At 44.1% G+C, this 21,449-nt stretch overlaps 1 protein-coding gene across 1 annotated transcript in view; it reads right to left on the bottom strand.

The window, feature by feature from the left end:
- LOC114219771 (histone-arginine methyltransferase CARM1-like) overlaps positions 1 to 21,449 on the bottom strand; it is a 294,102-nt gene that overhangs the window by 12,369 nt on the left and 260,284 nt on the right. Inside the window, exons 7-9 of the mRNA XM_088018780.1 lie at positions 16,791 to 16,881; positions 2,220 to 2,301; positions 928 to 1,013 (exon numbers count right to left, since the gene is read on the bottom strand). Coding sequence (XP_087874906.1) covers positions 928 to 1,013; positions 2,220 to 2,301; positions 16,791 to 16,881 — 259 coding nt within the window. The remainder of the gene's footprint in view (positions 1 to 927; positions 1,014 to 2,219; positions 2,302 to 16,790; positions 16,882 to 21,449) is intronic.

Below are 21,449 nucleotides of genomic sequence, written 5' to 3'. Positions count from 1 at the left end.
ACTCCTGTGTTATAAGCCACGGAGGTTTCTTCTTAGGGCCACAGCAGGTTCTAGCCTGTGCTAAGAGAGCACCCTTCGCCCATCGTGATCTCAAGACAGGTAATGGTCTGAGTTGCCCAGCTGCACCTGCTAAAGTCTGGCCCTTGCTTCCTCAGTAGCCCAGGCAAAATGACAACCTGGCTGGGTCTTAAATTGCACTCAGAAAAAAAAAAATACACGCCCATTGATCTTCTCAAGGAGAAAAAGGCAAAATACTAGTGAAAGGTCATCCAAAGGGGGTTCCTATCACCATCCGGGGAATGAGTTCTCATTTCAGAGTCTCTTCCAGTGGACGGAAGGGGGACAAACATGAACATTTATTGAGTGCAGTCTTTGAAAATGAGCCAGGGCCTGTGAAACACGTAGCACAGCACCTAGTATGTGGTAAGCACTCAGAAAGTTGTAGCTCTTCCTCTTGATGTTATTGGCCTGAGTGAGAAGTTAAACAGCCTGGACTCTGGAGCCTTCTGAATGGTTCAAATCCCAGGTCTAACTTCCTCAGTAATACCGTGACCTTGTGCAACCTACTCTGTCTCACACCTGTCCTCGGGAAAATGGAGGTAACAATAGTACTGTTTGCAGAGCAAACACAATGGAGGACACAATGAGTCGTTATATGTAAAGGGCTCAGAACACCGACTGGCTATATAAGTACATGTTACTACTACTTAATTTTACACATACAACTTTTAAAACAATCCTATGGAAGAAGCATCATTATCTTCGTTTAGCAATAAAATGCGACTAGTACTGTTGCACCATTCCTGGGTGTGACTCCCACCTAAGATCTCTCCCCTGTGTGAGTGGCAAAAGCCTGCACTGCAGTTTTGCGGATGAGAGAGCCGGAGGAGATTTTCAAAACCAAGAGCAACACTGGTAGTTACAAACCTGTGGAGATCAGCCTCTTCTGCGTCCACAAAGTTGACTGTGTATTTGACTGTCTGAGCCATCAAAATCCTAATGTCGAACGTGTCCTTGTGGGGCGGGGTGGAAAGAAGCAGAAACGTTATCTTTCTGTCAGGATAAACTGAACCCAAGCAAAATTGTGGACTGGCTTTCTTCCTGGTGTTTTAAGTCAACAAGAGTTAGGGTTTGGAAGGCATGAGCTTAATGATAATAATATCAATAATGATGGCTAGCATTTATTCCATGCTTACAATACACCAAGCACGGAGTGCTTCACGCTTTCCTAAGTGCTAAGTGCTTTGTTAGGTTGTATCATCCGGTGCTCACAATATTTCTGGAGCAGGTGTTTGGTGTGTTTTCAACAATCCAGATTTTACCTCTTTCCCCCATTCCAAGAAGTTCCATAAAAACTTTGCCCATCCTCAGCTTCAGGTATGGTAGGCGACCCCAGCTTGGCCAATCAGTGCATGACTTTTCCCCTGAAGATGGTTTCACAGGCAGGAACATGACCCAAGGGAGGACAATCAGGCTCCATCTAAACTAATTCTGGGGCTTTGGCCCAAGTTATCAGAGAAAAGTAGGCTCGCCTGTGGGACCTAAGAGTTGTAAGAATCTGAGGCTGGAGTTCCTGAAGCCAGTTTGCTACCACAAGGGGAGATTACAGTCAAATTAGAGGCAATGGAAATAAATGATATGGATAGAAAAACCAGATTCAAGTGACACTGTCTGAACTCCAGCAGTGGGTCTCTAGCTCCAGGCTCTGCAGTTTTTGAGGGCCAGTAATTAAGCCAGTTTTGGGGAATACCAACTTATTGCTGTCCAAGATCACACAGTTAGAGGGGGTCATGATTGAAACCCCAATCTGTTTGACAGCGATGCTCCTGTTCTAAGCTATTTATTTTACAAAGCTTCCTCTCCTATTATGCCTTGGGCCACCAGAATCAATGGGAAGATATGAATTATTGAACAAGTGTGAGGGCTGAGTGTGTACATGGGGAGAGTCGGGGCCGTGAGGGAATCAGAAGTTACTTATTGAAAGGCAGTCAGAAAATCTCCTTGCTTTTGACAGCATCATTCTCTGAGAATTTTCTTAATTGATTGGAAGATGAGAGCTGGAAGACTTGAGAACATAGCATTCCAAGGAGCTCTTTCTTCTTTTTGGTGACGGCTTTGCAGAGCCTGGCAGCACACCACCTCCCAGGTGCATGAGTGAGCGAGCAATTGAATCCTTAGATAAACACAACAGAGGAGAGCGTGTAATGACACCCACTTACTACTATTGGCTGTCTGAAATACTCGTCCATTGCAGCCCCCCGGAGACTGGACAGGTTGACCCCATAGAAGGATTGCTGGTACCTGAAAGAGGGAGCACAGAAAACCACATGCACCTTGTCTCTCACCAGAGTCCCCAAGCCCCTTACAGCTGTGACACGCTGGGAGGCTGCCTCACAGGTCCTCAAAGGTAGCCGCGAACACGTGCGCGAGCACGTGAAGGCAAACTGGTTTAGAGCGAAGAGCAGAGGAGAAAAGGCTCTCTAGCGAATCTGCGGACGTGTACTTGCGGCCGGGGATGTAGTTGAGGTAAAGGACAATACCTGTGGAAAGTTTATGGAGGATATCTCTGGGTACGAAGGCCCCTGGGTTCCCACCCTTGACCTCATGCCCCAAGGTGGCTGCCTGCTCCGTGACATGCTGTCCCAATCATGAAATACAATTCCCTGACCCTCTCCTTATCCAGCCCAGAGCACGACTTTAGATGTCCAAAGTGCCCCCACATTCCTGCTGTTTCAGAAAACAGATTGCTCTCTTCGGTTCTTCCGTAGCCACGGGCCAGCAGCTTCCTGATGGCACTGGCCACGGCGGCTGAGTGAACTAGAGCCTGTTCATCACAGTCCGCAGCGCGCATTTCTTCTCAAACTTGTGGTCAGTGATGTTCGACCACAGAAAGTGATCAACGCTATAGCCCTCACTTCCTTCCTCTGGGAGCCAGATGTAAAGCAGTTACTGCCACACCACTGGCCGCATCTTACTTCCGCGTCCCCACTACACCCCGGACCATGCCTGGAACACAGCACGTGCTCTGTGTTAGCGTGGCGAGTGGTCTGCACTCTTGAGAGAGGAGATCTCGGGGGTGGATTAGGAGAAGCTTTATTCAGGCTCTGCCAGTGACGGGCTCTGAGCCCTGCACAAGTCACCTGAACTCTGCCTGTTTCCCTTTCTCTAAAATGGGAATAATTATACGCTCACTCTGTAGGGTTATATAAGCATTAACGGAATTAACACAAGGAATGGAGAGCAGCGCTTGGCATTTCGTTACCACCACCTGAGTTGGCTATATCCTCTGAATGCCGCCTTCTCAGGTCAGCACTGGGACCAGGGCGGTGGTTCCCAATCTGACTGTGCTGTGGGAGGACTTGGCGGGGGGGCAGCTTTTAAAAATTCAAATTCCCAGGCCCAATTCCAGAAAGCAGCCTTGGAGACCTTATCACTAGAGATCGAAAGTCTATCCTGAGACTAAAAAGCAGCTTCCCTAATAAGTGTGTGTGTGTGTGTGTGTGTGTGAGTGTGTGTGTGTGTGTGTGTGTGTGTGTGTGTGTGTGTGTGTGTGTTCTACAGCCTGCCAATCAGATGGGGATTCACTTCATCACTCCCCATCTTCTCCCAGTCCTATGCCTGCCAGCCTGCAGGGAAGACAGGAAAAAAACCAGCACCACAAAGAATAAACATACAAAATTTAAATTTGCGGTGCAGCTCAATTTGGATGGAAAGACCAGCCAAAGCAAGGTTCTAAATCCAAAATCAAAGCCTTCAAGGCCCTGCCTCAAAAGAGGCAGGGAGGCGTCATAACATTAAGTCGACAGCCAGTTCTCAACCTGCAAGTGAAAAGCAAGCCCCACCAAGCTACCTACAGATCCTGAAGGGCGCATACAATTTCTCACCACTGAGCCTCTACTTATTTTCCCTTCTGCCTAGAAATCCTTTTTCCCTCTTTTGTCCCGTTAATTCCTATTCCATCTGTGAGACTCAGCTCAAATGTTCCCAATCACAAATTTTAAAACTTGTGTTACAGTAAAATATTTAACTTGAACCCACTTAAAAGTGAAAGTATTTTCTAGGGGCGCCTGGGTGGCTCAGTCGGTTATGTGTCTGATCAGCTCAGGTCATGCTCCCAGGGTCCTGGGATAGAGCCTTGCTCAGTGGGAAGTCTGCTTCTCCCTCTCCTTCTGCCCTCTGCCTCTCCCCATGCCTGTGCACTCTCTCCTTCTCTCTCTCCCCCTCTCTCTCGCTCTCAAAATAAATAAATAAAATCTTTGAAAAAGTGAAAGTATTTTCTTATTCATCAGTGTGTATTTAGCACAAGGCTGGTATACTGTGAGGATTAAAAATTACCTATCCAGCTAGCTATCATTAATCTCTCTTTAACGAATGAATTGAGGCCTTGGTGTCCTTCACAGGCCTATGAATGGTACAGGTGCCCATGAAGATGATGGAGAAATGGAAAATCATGACCCCAGGTTTCTTTAGTTTCATTACATATTTTTTTAAAAAAGATTTTGTTTCTTTGACAGAGAGAGCATGGCTGTGGGGGAGAGTGGCAGAGGGAGAAGCAGACTCCCGGCTGAGCAGGGAGCCTGATGCAGGATTGGATCTCAGGACCCTGAGAGCATGACCTAAGCCCAAGGCAGACGCTTAATGCTTAACCAATTGAGCCACCCATGCGCCCCTCATTACTTGTTTCTTAATCTTCTCCTTCCACCAAGGGCCCCAGGTAGCCTGGCCCAAAGGTGAAGCATATCATTTTATGAATACACATCCTGAAAACAAGGCTCCTATATGCCTAGAAAATACTTGGAAACAGAGCCCTGCAAGTTTAAACGACCCTTTCAGTATTCAGAAGGAGAGTCAAGGTGGTTTTGGAGAAATAAGTCATCATCAAAATAGTTTTTATTAGAGGGAAGGAAGAGAGGGAAGGAAGGGGGTGGGGGAGAGGGGAGGGGAAGGACAGAGGCAGAGACAATTTCCCAGAAAGCCCAGAAGGAGTCAATCCTGTCCATCCTTCAGAACCCCCCCAGAAGCTTTTGAAATGCTGATGTCCAGACTGCATCTGTCCAACTGTGGTTTATTTGATCCAGGCGTGTAACCCTCCTGTTTGTTTCCAAAGCCCAATGGGTGATGCTCACGTGAAGCCAGGGTTGAACACTACAGAGTTACCTGTTCTACAGTCCTCACCAACTGGCGAAAGAGAATCCCCACGGGCAGAGACTGCCCTCCACCTGGCAGTGCCTGAGGCTGCAAACTGCTCTCCAGGCCTTGGATACAACCTCAGAGGAACCAAGTCTGTGCCCTTTGCCTTGTGTGTTTGGTGCCAGTTAAAACCCAGCAGCCGTGATTAGTGTGGTACACACCAGCACCACGCCTGGGCAGACAGAGCCGTGGGCCCCCTGCCTGGGTTTTAAGAACTTTCCGGCCGGACTGTCTTTCAAACTCTTAGAAATCTCAAATCTCCTTCTGAAATGCATCACAAAATAGTTAAAGCAGACGGGACTGGCATCTCTGTGGGTCTCCCAAGATGCACTGTTGGGTGGTGAATCAGGAAATGAATCCGTCGACTTGGAAGCTGCGGATGATTTCCATTGTTTTCATCTTATGTGGGCTTTATTTTCCAGGTTAACTTTTGGCCTCTTAATGAGTCCATAAGGCAGAGACTACGTGTAGTTTTTGCTCTTGACTTCACATTTCCAACTGTCCTCCCTCCCTCCCCTCCCTCTCCACCATAATCCATGCAACGTCTGGAAAATTCTGAAATACAGCCCAGGAGGAAAATAATTGTAGTATTAGCTATGCCTAAACACACCCAGAGTGCAGAGAAAGAGGCAACCCATTTACTATGACGTTAACTTCTCCAAGTTCTACACACGGAGCCCAGCTTGGAGAAGCATCCAAGGAAGCTCTCTCTCTGGCCTCTTTTGTCCCTGGCTCTTCGCTAGTTCATCTGGGCCTTTTGTCCTTTCTCCTCATTCACACGGCTCTCCCCACCAGCCTCCTGGATCTGTCTTGGAAGAACAGTGGTACTGCCTCTGTTCTCTTAGGGACGTTAGCACTGGCCTTCGGCTTTCATGGACGGGAGCTTCTGCAACGCAAGCACTTTCTTTGCTAATATGAACACGCTCTCTCATGGCACAACTCACATCGTTTACTTTAATAAAAATCTTTGTCTCTTCAGTCTATCCTAACCAAAACCCCACTCATCTCCATTAAGAAGCTTGAAAAAAATTAAAAAAAGAAAAGAAAGGGGGAAAAAAGGAAGGAAGAAAGTTCTACTGTTTGATAATCAAGCAACTCTTTTGTGTCTTAATGTCCTGTGCTTTACCAGAATTGACAACCAAGGGTATGCCAACCTGATGAGAGGTACAGAAGCCCTAAGAACTAGAAGACAAATACAGGGATCCAGGAGAGTCACTTACGACATACAAGGTACTGAGGACGCAGCCTAAGAGGGTGGCTGGAACGGCCTGGTGGGGGTGCCTCGTAAGAGAAGGATGCACGTCTAGGAACAAACTGTATCTTCTCAATGTCTTATACATCCCTTATATATACCAGGACTTGAGGCTTGGTAGTTCCCACAATTTTCTGCATCAGTAGAATGTAGACGTACCACTGTGTACGCTGGTATCTATAAAGATGCTCAGCTCATTCTGTCTCTGGTTTTTTGGGTTTAAACTCCAGCAAACTAATGTGGCTTATATTTTATATGTGATATATTTATATACTTTTCATATTTTTAAAAATGTGGTTTTTATTATGGGAAAAGAGGGGGAAAGGAGTGCACAGTCCTTAAAAGAAACCAAGCTTCAGACTGTGCATCTTTCGTAAGAAGTAAGCGAAAGCCTGTGATTCTATAAAGGAACCCGTGGCGCATCCTTAGCCGTGCCCGTGTAAATCTAGACATTACTGGTTTGCATAACAACTGGACCTATGGAAGATGCATCAGAAGGAAGAGGAGATCTGGCAAGACAATGAGATAGACATCTCTTGTTTGTTGCTCTTCTTCTGATAACAGCACCAGATTCTCTTCTGGGAGGCACCTCTTCCCCACTCTTGGTCCTTGTGGCTTGGGTGGTCTTGTCTCTAGAGACTCGCATGTGGCTCAGTCTCAGTCAATCAGAGCATCTCACGACTCTGGTCTTGGCAATGAACCCAGGGTTTGGCATCTGACCCAGTGAGAGTCAAGTGTAAGAATTTTGCTCAAATAGCTGCAAAGAAGAAGGGGATAGAGAGCTGTGAATTCATACATCTGGATTTGCTGTATATGGGCTCAGGAGCAGAAATTAGGGAGGAGCTATGAGTCTGACATAGGTTACAAAAAGGATGAATACAGAAATTGAAGCTTATTCTTTGAAACAAAAGCCAGTTTGTCAACACTGGACGGATGCAGTTAAAAACAGTTTTTGTTGAGATTCGGCGTGAAGGATATCCTGCTCTATGTGTAACAGACACTCCCGAGGCTCGCACAGCTCCCCTTGCTGTTCTTTAGCTATAGTCCTGAATACTCTCCATGAATTTAAAAATAGATTCCCCTTTAGTGTAAAGTGGACAACTTGTAAAATGCTCCTATTCCCACCACAAATTTTAGCTTCTTCTAAGCCTGTAACTTGCCTGCTGGAACTCCAGTGAATGGATGGAAAGAGGAACTCACCATTTTTAAAGATCAGACTCCTTCATAAAAGCACCTTTGCCCATAGGAAGAGTGAGCATCAGACTCATCCTAGAGCATATTGGAGTCATCTTCTCCATTACTTCAAACCTCCCTGTTAATTTCCTGAGCCTGGCGTGCAACCTTGGCATTGTACTTGGACTCCTTCTAACTGGGACGCTTGTACTATATTGGTAACACTGAAATAGGGACCACATGGTTAAAGAAAAAAAAATAAGGTCTGGATGTGTACAGGCCCAGGGATGGAATATGATGGAAGATCTAGGAGTCTGACATAGGTTACAAAAAAGATGAATATAGAAATTGAGGCTTCTTCTATGAGCAAGAGCCAGATGGGTTCAAGAACTGCAGATTTAAAGGAGAAGCAGAGGGAACATCCAGAATAAATACTGGTGGCTGAAAGGAGATCCTAGTGCAAGTAACCATCAAACTATAAATGAAACAAGGACAGGGCACATGAAGATCCAAACATGATTACACTGGTCATGATAGTATTCCTTCAAAAGTTCTTTCTCTGTGATACTCTGTGCCATATACTTGGCTTCCCACGAAAATTCGGTTACATCACGTTGCAATTTGAAATGTTCCTATTTGGTCCACATGGTGTTTCTGTGTACCAGTGACTATCAGGGCCAGATGTATTTTTGGGAAAGACCAGAAGGCCTGGAACACTAGCTATGCCAAAAGAACCTTTAGTAGAAATTTCAGTTTGGGGGCAGAATTGGCCTGGGAACAAACCATCCATTACCTTCACAGGAGATTTAGCAGTTTGTCCATTCAGTTGAATGGACATTAAAAATAATGTGTCTCTCAGCAGCACCATGGTCAATAAGGCACTTTGTAGACTCGAGAGCGGAAAGGTGCAAGAAGGGATCTCACGTTGCCTATGGCAGAATTCTCACATTCATCTTCTCTCAGCTTTTGCAAGCACAGACTTCTGATTTCCACAAAGAACAAATGACTCCAGGACATCCACCTCTGTCATCCCTGATATCACTCAATTGGCACTACTGTTGTCAAGCCCGATGGATGCCCACCATCCGTGCACACTTCTCTGTAAAGGAGACTAGGGAGCATCTTTTGGTTCCTTAAGTGGTACGTCACCTTTTAAGTCCACCTCAGATCCTCTCAGTCTTACCTCTCTCTGGAATCCTCAGCCATGTGTTCTGACCTGCTGTGCCAAGGTGTGGGCTCAGCTGACCCCTCATGAGCACAACCTGATAGTGCCTCACCTCAGGCCTGTACCGTGTGTCTTTCCACTTCCGCCCCAGGGTATTCCTGTTGACTCAGCGGGGGGTGGGGGAGGGTATGGATGCCGTGAGACCCATTTGGTGTCCACACAGGCACAACCCCGAAGTGCAGGCTAGTTAATGTTGAGGGGTGAACAGTTGACCAAGGCAGAGAAAACAGCTGGTGGATAAACCTCCCTAATCCTCCGTATACACTGTCTTGTAGTTCATTCAACCTCTTGAGATGGTCCTGGGGGATCAAGCAATTTCTTGGTGTTTGATACCATGTGGTCGTCAGCTCAGTAATGCACTTTTGCATTAGCCCTCCCTCCTTCCCTGACTCTTATTCCTCCTCATTCTTGTTTTGCTGGGATTACATTCCTTAATAAAGTGGTAGCTTACAAACTGTGTCTAACACCTAGTTTCTTGGGGAACCCAAGCTAAGTTCAAGAGAATAAAACAGCAAGAGTAGAAGAACTGCAGAGGAGATGCGGAATGCAACCTTGACAAGTCTTAGGTATCATAGCTGGGCCCCTGATCGGAAGAGTAGGGCCCTGTGACCTGGGATTGGGAGAGTTGAATGAACAAGGCAGGGAATCCTGAAAACATCTTCCCAACTCCCCTGAAGACTTCCGGCCAGCAGAAGCAGAATTCTCCATCTCATCCGAGCAGAATAGCTGCCCGAAGACTGCACAACCACCTCTCCTGAAGACTGTGCCTTGCAAGGTAGTTTTGTTCTCCTCGGGATCAGCCTCACTATTGCCCACTGCTTTCAGGCTACTGGTCTCTCATGGCTGTCAGGCTGATAACTCAAGCACAGCCTGAGCAGGAAGTACAATGCCTACTCTGGGTGAGGATAACTTACATACCTAAGAAGCTGCACAGGTTGGACAGTATATTCTGCTAAGAACCAGGGAAATACATATAGGAGTATATTTTAAGGGTGTTAGACTGGGAAGAGTAGAATATAGGGCAGGATAGGGCACAATTCATCGACATGGGCACTCACAGAATTCAGTGTTCTAGCAAAATACTAGACCTAACAGTCCACTAGGATGTCACTTTGTAGTTTGGTCATCATGATGGCCTGTAGTCAATGAAGTGGAGATTCCAGAATTTCTGCAGCAGAGTAGTAAGGAAGGAGTCAGAGGTTTCAGAGAGATGGAAATGCTAGAAGGATCTACCATGTAAGACCTAAGAACATCTCTCCTGACTGTGTTCTCAGGAAAGGCCCAAGAAACCCTCCTTTCCTAAAGGCAACAGGAGAGCAGTGGCATCTCTGGGAAGCTGAAGGTGGCTGTCCTCAGTAGATCAATGACGATGCTGCTGCCACCATAACATTGTGTTCCCAATGTGCACAACTTGGATGGAATTTCAGATGTCAGAATTAGGAGAGCAGTAATTAACTGTCACAGTCAAGAATGACATAATTACAGCGTTGGGAAGCAAGGCTAGAGTGACAGCGAGGGAACCTTGACCTGTGGTGGTTGTTAACAGATCCTAGCGTTCCCAGAGAAGTCAAAGAGATGTAGAGTTAACTAGGATAGTGTTCAAATGATGTCACAACAACAACAACAACAACAACAAATTTGCCAGCTGGTAGGCAGGATGATGTCAGCTGTCACAATGGAAAGATTAGGTCCTTCACCCAATTTCCAGGTCCAATTTCCAGACACTGTTTATGGATCTAGAGCCCACTGGTCCATGAATGAAGTGGAGGCCCAGCCTCTGAGAAATCACTCTGCAGTGCCACCACAAGCCCACATGGTTAATGTTCTCCGATTTTTCTCCAGAGGATCTGAGAAATGAGCTGATATTGATGCCGGGAGAATCAGAATGCCTCTGGTTAATAAAGGCTTATGGAGGACAGCTAGTAAATAAACTTTCAGACCAAGTCCATCACACAGGTATCTGATGGGCTCCTATCCACCCTGTGGTTATTTTCAGAGTCCCCAAATGCACAACTGGAATACATTCAGCATGTGGCAGAAGCCTCACACTGACCTGTGAAGAAAGGGCTACCATGGTAGCAAAGCACAAGCAGAGGACCCATCTCTGAAATTCCCCATCCCCAGGTAGGGAATATTAGTATCTTTAATTTAGGAATAGAGAAATCGTGTCTCAGAGAGATTAAATTGACTGGGCTAAGGTTTTACAGTTAGTAATTGACAGAACCAAGAATTAAACACAGTTCAATGTGGCTCCAGAGTCTGAATCATCCAGCTTTTAACTACTTCCTATTTTGCCTATGCTTTTATGTCGTATAATTGTAATAAATGTAATAAGGCAAACTAGTTCCGGCTCAAACTTCTTGAGAATATTTGCTTGCTCCTCTTAATCCATCCTATGTATATGGTTTTCTTGATACAAGAATCAATTTGAAGTTGTATTTAAAGGACGTGGCTTAAAACCCCGGAGCCGATTAGTTTCAATAAAGGCAGTGGTACCCATCACATAAGGAAATTTTACAGCCAGGAACAATGTTTCCTCATGACTGAGCCTTAGTCTCAGGAGGTACTTTTCAGAATCTTAGTCAAGGGCAAGAAATATTAATCAAACAGGGAAGTTACTAATTTTGTAGGTGAGTGGTACTAACATCAGAATGTGGTATTCTTGTCTACTGAGACAGCCTCCTAACTGGTTTTCGAGAAAGGATAAAGTTCTGTGCTCACCACACACTTAAATGACAATGAATTTTAGAGTTAAACATTACATTTTTTTTAAATGTTAAATGGAAAAAGTGAAAACATGAAAGAAGTGGAAGTTAATGCTAGTCTTAGGAACTATCAAAGAAAATCTTGGTCAATCCAGCGACACATAAATATTTTTACTTCTTTTGTGGTAAAAAACCATCACAAAGACTATTACAGGGCAAACTGAAAATTTTGAAGAAAATACAAAGAAGTCTTAATATCCTTAATATGTAAAGAATTCTTATGTCAATACATTTATCTTCCAGTCAACAAAAGCGCATTGAACAACTACTATTAGCTAGGTTAGATGATGCGGACACAGCGCAAAACACAACAGCCACTATTATGGAAACCTGTTGTCTCACAAGGGAGATAGACAGTAAGCTAAATAAATAAGTAAAAACATATAATCCAGCAGATGATAGTAAGTGGAGTAGGAGAAAATGAAGTGAGAAGCAGGATACGGACTTCCAGAAGCTAAGAGATGACAACTGGTAACTGAGAGCAAGTCTCCTGGGAAGATGGCATATGAGCTACGACCTGAAGAACGTGAGAGTGAGCCATGGGGCCATCTGCATGTCTGGCAGAGGGAATGGCCAGGAGGTGGCAGCTAGCCCGGTATGTTCAAGGGGAGCCGAAGAGACCAGCCAGTGAGGACAGAGAGGATGAGAAAGGATTGGGAAGAGATGACATCACAGGGGTAGCAGGGTGGAACCACATCCTGGAGGGTCTTAGCATCCACAGTGAGAACTTTGGCTTTTATGATGTAGAAGGTGGGAAGCCACTGGAGGTTTTGAGCACAGGAAACAGGCCAAGTAAATGGAAAGGAAAACTATGATCTGAATTAATACGTTATCAGGATCACTTTGGTTGCTGTTTAAAAAGAGGAAATAGGTTGAAAGGCTTGCAAGACGGTAGTAGAAGCAGAGTTTTTTGTTTTGCTCGTTGTGTTTTTGTTTTGCAGGGGTGAGCAGGGGGTGGTGACGAAGGTCAGCAGCTTGCTTTTGGACATATTGAATTTAAGATGCCCAAGAGATATCCAAGTAGAGTTGTCAGCAGCCAGTTGGACACCTAAAGTCTATGGTTCTAGAGAGAGTTCTAGGCTGGAGTTCTCACTACGGGAGTCGTTGGCATAAAGACAGTATTTACAGCCCAGGAGATGCAATGAAATCAGTAAGGGGGTGAGCAGAGACGGAAAGGGGAAGACAGTAAGAGCCAACTTGGAATCAATCTAACACTGAAGACTTGGGTCGTGAGGAAGAATCAGCAAAGGAGACGAAGTCTCCTTTGGAAGGAAAGAAAGGAAGGAAAACCAGGTTTAGGCTCCAGAAGTGAAGAGAGGAGTCCCCGGGGCCAAGTGTCCTTGATGAGAAAGTCAGGCGAGGACCGATCACTGGTTACACCTAATGATCCGATTTACTTGGCCTGTTATCCCTCAGTTTCTCAGCTCCCTTCTTTAGTATATAGATAAACTCATTATTATTATTATTTTTATTTTTTGCATCCCTCTCCCTCCTCTCAGCCAGCATTTCCACTTCTATGCCTCTTCTAATGGAAACTGCACATGCTTTCACCACCTGTTCCCTGCACCAATGCCACCAAAGGCCCGCATCCAGTCGCCTAATGCAGAAACCTCTTCATAGAGGGAGGGGAATTACAAAGAGAGCAAGGCTGTGAATTTTGTTAACTATATATTTTTTAAAACATTTTTTTCCGTGTTTGTTGACTAAAAATAAAACCGTTCAAATGCACTAACTATCAAAGACATACAGATTAAAAATAAGCTGGCCACCATTTTTTTTTGCAAATCAAATTGGCATTTAAAAAAACATAGCCCGTATGGGCAAGACTCAGCAGACATTCTCATATACTCTGGTGGAAGTGTTAATTGGTAAAACTTTTCTACAGGGCAATTTGGCAATATATAAGAATAATTTTTTAAAGATCCTTCTTCACACCTTTTGGTCCAGTAATTCTGCTTCTAGCAATTTATTGTAAGGAAATAATCAGAATGCAAACCAAGATTTCTATAAAAGGATGTTCACTTAAGTGTTCTTATAAAATTTAGGATATAGAATTCTATAAAATTCTATATTCTGGTAGAATATAAAAACAATACCTTAGTGTTGTTTCTTATAAATTTATGGATTTCATAAGGATTAAGTCGGCAATTAAAATAATTTTATATCTAGCACTGGAGCTTGAGTTGACAAGTTACGATATAGTCACAAAAGAAATACTCCACAGCAAGAGAATATTGAGAAGATATGAGAACATGTCAACAAGGTATTGAAATCAAAACAAAAATAAAAAATAACATTTTAAGAAGTAAAAGAGCTACATAACGATATTTATGGTATTATCCTAATTTTGTAAAAAAAATTAGAAAAATCAAAGCGATAACAACTAAAATCTTACTAGTAATTATTTGCGTACTTACTCGAGATTACTGGAGTTTTTACCCATTCAAAAATATTTCCTGAGGATCTACCATGTGACAGGCACTTGGGATGGAGTGTGCTTGGTTTACTTTAGTGAAATCTGACAGAATTTGGGCTTTTGCAGTGCTTACATTCTACCAGGAAGGATGGTGACAATAAACAATAATAAATAAAGGAATTATATGTCTTTTAGGAGGTGGTAAGTGCTACAGCAAAAACACAAAGCAGAAAAAGTGGGATCAGGAGTGGTATGGCTGCCATTTTAAAATAGGACGCCCAGGAGAGGTGGCATTTTGGCAGACTTTATGGAGGTGAAGGAAATAGCCATGCGAGTATCGGGGGGAAAGTATTCCACGTAGGAGGATAAGCAAATGCAAAGGCTCTAGGGTGGTTGGATGTGCCTGAAAATCAGCAAGGAAGCCTATCTGGCTAGAGCTGAATGAACATGGTCACAGGAAATGAGGAGCCAGACTGGACAAAATTTACCAGAAGGCTTTGGAAATGCTGGGAATAGGTTAAGAAGGTATTGCAGGAATCGAGATGAGAGATGACAGTGTTGGGAACAAGGGAGAAGAGCAAATATAATGAGAATTGGACAGATTCTGGGTATAATTCAAAAGTAGAACAAACGGAATTTCTTGATGGTTTAGATATGGGGACAAAGAAAGAAGGGCCTCCAAGGTTTGGGGCCTGAATGATTTGGGAGGACAAGGTTATCATCAACTGAGATGGAAAGACTATGAGCAGTGCAGATTTTGGGGGGAAGTGAGGGAGATGAGGAGTTGGTAAGTCTCTTCAAGGGGGGATGCCCAGGAGGCCGTTGGCTATAAAAATAAAGGGTTCCCAGAATATGTGTGAGCTGGATGATAATACCTTTGAGAATCATTCGCATACAGATGGCATCTGAAGCTAAGGAATGGGTGAGCTCACCAAGTCCATAACCGTGGACAAAGAGGAGGTCCAAGACTGTGTCCTGGGGCACTCCCAACGTCAGGAGGTGAAAAAGACATGTAACAACCAGGGAGAGACTGGTTGAGAAAGTGACCAGTGAGGCAGGAGAGAAATTAAAAGATGGTGGGGCATTCCAAATGCTGCTCAAATGTGGATAACGGGTTAAATAAGCTGACAAGGGAGGAAGGACCACTGTATTTAGCAACGCGGAGGTCAGCACACTGGTGACCCTGGTAAGGGCCATCACGGAGGAACGTCTTAAGAGAGAAACTGACGGAAAAAGTTAGAGACTGGGAGGACAGACAATGCTTTTTGAGGAATTTTGCTGCAAAGGGGCTAAGAGAGATGGGTGGTAGCTAACTGGGGAAGTGAGAGATAAAAAAGGTTATTTTTTTCTTTTGAGATGGAATAAATAGCAGTATGTTTGTATGCTGATGGAGAGCCTAGCCAATCCATTGTGATCATGAACATTCATTCTCAAGGTACTAAGATGGCAGCAGATGGTACAGTTGGGGAGTCACGGAGGACTGTCAGGACAACGTGCTCCCATGCTGCCCCAGCGGGGACAGTAGTCTGGTTGATTCTGTTACCTGAAATCCCTGCTTCTCCGACCTCGTCATTGACTCAGGAGGTTTATAGTTAAAATATAAACATTTCAGGTCAGCATGACCTCACAGAACAATGATCATAATTAAGGCTCCCCCACCACACACCAAGAGGCTTTCTTCACTCCCATTAGGAAGCATGTGGCTTGGGAGTTTCAAAATTACAGACTGAGCAGAAACCACGAAATGCAAATCTGTGCGAGGAAAGTCTATTTTACAAGAAAAAAAAAAGAGAGAGAAAGAAAAAATTTCAGCCCTTTGACCCTACTCTTCAAAGAACTTGTAACCCGGGAAACCAAAGTACCTCCCAGCTCCTGCTTCTTTACCAAGAGACAGGATTACAAAGAGAAAAAATCCAGAAATCAACTGTGGTTGTCTCTGTGTTGGAAGGCTCTGCGTACGTCAGCTGGAACTCAAAGCTTACATTTTAGCAACCCTCCTCACCCATCTGCCAACGCATGCCTGTCCTCCTACACACCTAACGTCCCTGCTCGGATGCTATCTGTTCCGTTTCTCCCTCCCATGGGTCCAATATCATCCTTCTTCTTCTTCTCCTTATAAAAACCAGAGCTCAAAAAAGAATGCCAGACAGAATGTTGGTTTAGAACAGGCGGGGGTTTTGTTTTGCATTAGTTTTGATTTTACAAATGAAGAAACCAAGTCTCAAAAGGTGAAGTGAACTGTCCAAAGGCCAATAATAGCCCCTTAGTGCGAAAACTCCAAAAAATTTTTTTGATCGACTCATTTACATCAAGATGTACTGATTCCCCTGTCCTCTGACCAAGGTCCGTTCTAACAGAAGCCATAGCCCCGGGCCCAAGGAATGGATGGTGGAAAGGGGGAAGGGAGGGGCAGCAGTAGGGGAGGATGCCGTCGTTCCAGCAACAGGCGGTCTTCTGGATGGTTGATGGCGCATAAGCAGCTCCCTGGTTTGTCCACTCCAGTGGTTCTCAACAGGGGATGCTTTTATGCGCCCCTTCCCCTGCCGGGGACATTCGGCAGTGTCTGGAGACATTCTGGGTTGTCACAACTAGGGGAACGCACTACTGGCATCTAGCACGTTGAAGCCAAGGGTGTTGCTAAACATCCTACAGTGCACAGCACCCCATGCCCACCCCCCCACCAATTATATAACCCCAAATGGCAAACCCAAACCAAACACTCTGGCTTACTCTAAAGGGAAAAGGATGGAAGAGAGAAGAGAACATTACCAAAAGTTGGCTCTGGAGTAGTGTTCCATGTAGAGCTGTTCATCAGAAAAGGGGGCCAAATGGATGTCGCCGAATGTTGGGAACATCATTCCTAATGAGCAAAAGACAACAGACCCAGATGTTGACTAGCACTGCCTTCTGACTATAGGTACACTCACCCACCACATGACCAACTCCACGCTTTCGTGCTATTTCAGTCATTACCCAAGAGGCTGAAATATAATTTTGCCTCAAAGTAAGGATTAAAAAAAATCAGGCAGAAGATTGGAGGAAATATAAAGAGGAATCCTAATGCAAGTCACAAAACTATGTTATGATAAAAGCTTGTGCAATGGAATATTATGCAGCCATCGAAAAGAACGAAATCTTGCAATTTGCCCAACGACATGGATGGAACTAGAGGGTATTATGCTAAGTGAAACAAGTCAATCAGCGAAAGACATGTATCACATGGTCTCACTGATATGAGGAATTTGAGAAACAAGAGAGGATCATAGGAGAAGGGAGGGAAAAATGAAACAAGACAAAACCAGAGAGGGAGACAAACCATAAGAGACTCTTAATCTCAGGAAACAAACTGAGGGTCGCTGGAGTGGTGGGGGGTGGGAGGGATGGGGTGGCTGGGTGACAAACATTGGGGAGGGGATGTGCTATGGTGAGCGCCGTGAATCGTGTAAGACTGATGAATCACAGACCTGTACCCCTGAAACAAATAACATTATGTTAATTAAAGAAAAAAAAAAAAAGCTTGTGGAGTCTTAGGTGAGGCTTTTAACCTGGCATCTTGCCTTCTCTGCTGTCAGCTTTTCCCTTTCTGTATGCCCCGTGCTGGGAATCCTGTGCCCTTCCTTCATTAAAGAAAAAAATCGTATTTATTGTAAAAGCAGCTCTGAAAATCATTGACCTCCCATCATTCTATCACATTATTATTTCCATTCTCAGACTTTGTCCATGTATAATCATGTTGACTATCTTTTCAAGCGCTGTTAGGAGCTGTGCTTCTCTAGGGGTTCGCCGTCCTCCTTGCTGGGACACCCACTCTTGTGTTTTGTTCCTGACATTTACAGTCACCGTGGGAAAGGAAAGGCAGATTCTTTAGTGGGTAAACACATAGACTGGCATGCCTGAAGCCAGCCTTCCTGAGCGGGCAGACACATTATTATTCTTGTCGTTTCTAGGGAGACTCTTTCTCACAATCATTTACGATCCTGCACATAAAAGAAAGACGAACTACTAACCCTCTTTCAGAAGTGAGTATCACCTTAGAAACTGGATATGCTGTCATAAAAATAATACCTAAAATTTCTTGATTATGTTAACTCTGCCATGAACTTCTCTATGGGTTTTCCATGTATTAATTCATTTAAGCCTCATCAAAATATAAAGTCGATTCTATTATTACACCCCCACTTTATAAATAAGCAAACTAAGGAACAGGGAAATTTAAGTGACTCAGCCAGAGTCGTTGAGCTAGTAAGTAGAAGGGCAAAATCCAGCAGCGGAATCTCATCTGTGAGGCCGTGGCCCCATACTTTAACTATGCTCCCTTCAACACCTGTTAAAATAGAACAGATTTTTTTTTATTAAGATGTTATTTATTTATTTATTTGAAAGAGAGAGAGATCACAAGCAGTGGGGGAGAAGGAGAGGGAGAAGCAGACTCCCCGCTGAGCACGGAGCCCGATGTGACTGAGCCACCCAAGTGCCCAGAACAGATTGTTTTATTTAGGGTATTTTCAGAGGCGATCAGAGAAAAAGCATGATTGTAACGTCATTCACATGTGCCCACCTAAATCTCATGCTCTGGTGTCAAAACAATAATGAGTGCTTAGTGGGTTCTCAATTTTAAGACAGAAGGATATTAAACAACCTTAGGAAAGCCGTATGTATCACTAATTGTGTAAACTTGGGAAGCTTCAGAGGGGCTCTGGGCCTCAATCCTAATGGGAATTCCAAAGATATAAATTGGAGGGGAGGTGGGGTGGCTGGGTGGCTCAGTCGCTAAGCGTCTGCCTTCGGCTCAGGTCATGATCCCAGGGTCCTGGGATCGAGCCCCACATCGGGCTCCCTGCTCAGCGGGAAGCCTGCTTCTCCCTCTCCCACTCCCCCTGCTTGTGTTCCCTCTCCCGCTGTGTCTCTCTCTGTCAAAAAAAAAAAAAAATTAAAAAAAAAACTGGAGGGGAGGAAGTCATCAAAGGTGAAAATACAAGAAAAATTCTCAGAGTCAAAGAAGATGAGTCTTCTGATTAAACATTCTCACTCCATGGCCCACACAAGAATTTTAAAAGCTTCACAGTAGGAAGACTAGAAATAAAGCAACCAGAGGGGAAAACACTGTCACTCTGGAGGATCAGGAGTCAGAAGGTCATCGGACTGCTCAACAGCAACACCGGAACGAGAAATCAAAGAGAGAGGTCTTAAAAATACTGAGTAAAAATTGAGCACCTAGGAAGATCAGTCAGTTAAGTGTCTGCCTTCTGTTCAGGTCATGATCCCAGGGTCCTGGGATCGAGTCCCGCATCGGGCTCCCTGCTGAGCGAGGAGCCTGCTTCTCCCTCTGCCTCTGCTCCTTCTTCCTGCTCGTGCTCTCTCTCTCTCTCAAATAAAATCTTAAAAAAAAAATTGTGGCCAAATTCAAATTCTCTACCCTGCAAAATGATAATACAAGGGGTCAATAAAAAGTAACTTCTCAAGTACACTTTTCTCCAAAAGCTGTTAGAGAATACCCTGGGGAAATGATGGTGGACACCAAGAAAGAAGAAGACAAGAGAATGATGATGGCAAGTCAAGTATGGCGGCTGTGCGGGAGGGCTGAAGAACCACCATGCCACATGTGGAAGAAGGGGACAGAGCATCCACAGAAGGAAAGCTCCTACAGACCAAATATTGATAGGATCTGTCAGACCTTTTAGAGCATGGAAATAATTAGTCATGAGTATATAAAAAACCAAGCTAATAAAAAATAACTCTGAGAAAAACAAAAGGTTTCATGAGAAAATCCAAAATCCTACACACCCACTATGCCACCTGGCTCAGCACAGAACAATATGTACATTGTCACAATAACCTAAACACGGATTATGGATTTAACCAATTGATGATCTTGGTCCGTATTTTTTTATATTCAGTTGGGTCCCAAAAGCTCTGTGAAGTTACAGATTTTTGCACGTTTGCAGCAACATCATCTGATGGCACAACCTGACCTGAACTGACATGAGTTTATTTATAGTCTTTATTTATCCCACGTGGTATCCATGTTCATATGGTTTGTTGCAGAAATGTAATGTGTTTCATTACGGAGTGTTGCCTCAGACTCCACTGGAGGCGTTAAGTAATCCATGGTATATGACTGTATTACTCTTCCAAAGTCCTCCAGACTCTGGATTGGAACCTATCTGGCCTTAAGGGTTTGGAAAAGGGACTGAGGAACCTGCATAAGTATATTGAGAAGACAGGGGTGGGGAGCGAGGGTACATCCAGCAGGGAAGAAAATGCTATGTAGGAGAGCAAATTTCTCAACCAGAGAGTGATGAAAATAACAGTTTGATAATTTTGTATCAAAATATGTAGGTAAGTAATGGAAGAAATCCCTAATGGAGTGGAGAGGGAAAGCCTTTGGGGAGCAGTCTAGGACAGGAATGGGTGTCACGGGGGGGTTACTATTTTTCATTAGAAGTCTTTTTTCAATAAGTGATGTTGTAAATTATGTCTTATTTTGATGGAAAATAAAAATAATTAGAAAAATAGGAATGCCTGGGTGGCTCAGTTGGTTGGGTGTCTGTCTGCCTTCGGCTCAGGTCATCATCCCAGGGTCCTGGGATTGAGTTCCGCACCGGGCTCTTTGCTCAGTGGGGAGTCTGCTTCTCTCTCTGCCACTCCCCCTGCTTGTGCTCACTCTCTCTCTCTGACAAGTAAACAAAATCTTAAAAAAAAAACTGGAAAAAATCAAGCCTCCTGCCCTTAGAAACGCACAGGTTAAAAAGAAGATAAAATCAGTATCCATTTCTCCTTGTCTAGTTAAAGATACAAAACCCAGTAAAAGTTTCATATCTATTTCAAATATCAGGGGAGAAAAGGATGTCCAGATATTAAGTCTAAATACTCAGCTCAGAGGGGCTCCACAGATGCACGTGAATTAACCATGTTCAGAATCTCACCAATGGCCAAGTACCTAGCCATTTGGGAAAAAAAAAAATCCAGATAAAAATATAAAATTTCTTTCCGAGGGGCACTGAGTAGGAAATCCAAGCAGGCTGGTCCTTTATGCTCATTTCTACAGTTCAATTTCATCACATAAACATAAGTCTTCCAAGACCATCCTGGGCTGTTTTAGCACGGGCATTCTAATGAAGTTTGTGACATTAAGTACACTTTGTCTATTTATTTATTTTTGCATGAGCTTTTTTTGAGTGCCTATCTCTGAATCCTTATATTCTGACGCATTCAGGAAATTACAGATGAGCCTCAAGCTTTACTTACATGCATACACTGGTGTGTATATGCCACATAACGTGCTAAGTAAGAGCTGCACTGGTGTCACCATTTTGTCTTTACTGGCTATCAAGGCAGGGAGCCACGTCATTGGTAAGGTGCCACAATTCTAATGGGAGCTGCCACTTTTTTTAAATTTAATTTTATTATGTTATGTTAGTCACCATA

Source organism: Eumetopias jubatus, unplaced genomic scaffold, assembly GCF_037043125.1.
Source record: "Eumetopias jubatus isolate StellerSeaLion01/CBP00866 unplaced genomic scaffold, mEumJub1_p1.0 scaffold_15, whole genome shotgun sequence".
Taxonomy (NCBI): Eukaryota; Metazoa; Chordata; class Mammalia; order Carnivora; family Otariidae; genus Eumetopias; species Eumetopias jubatus.
This window is presented reverse-complemented; position numbering and strand designations above follow the sequence as displayed.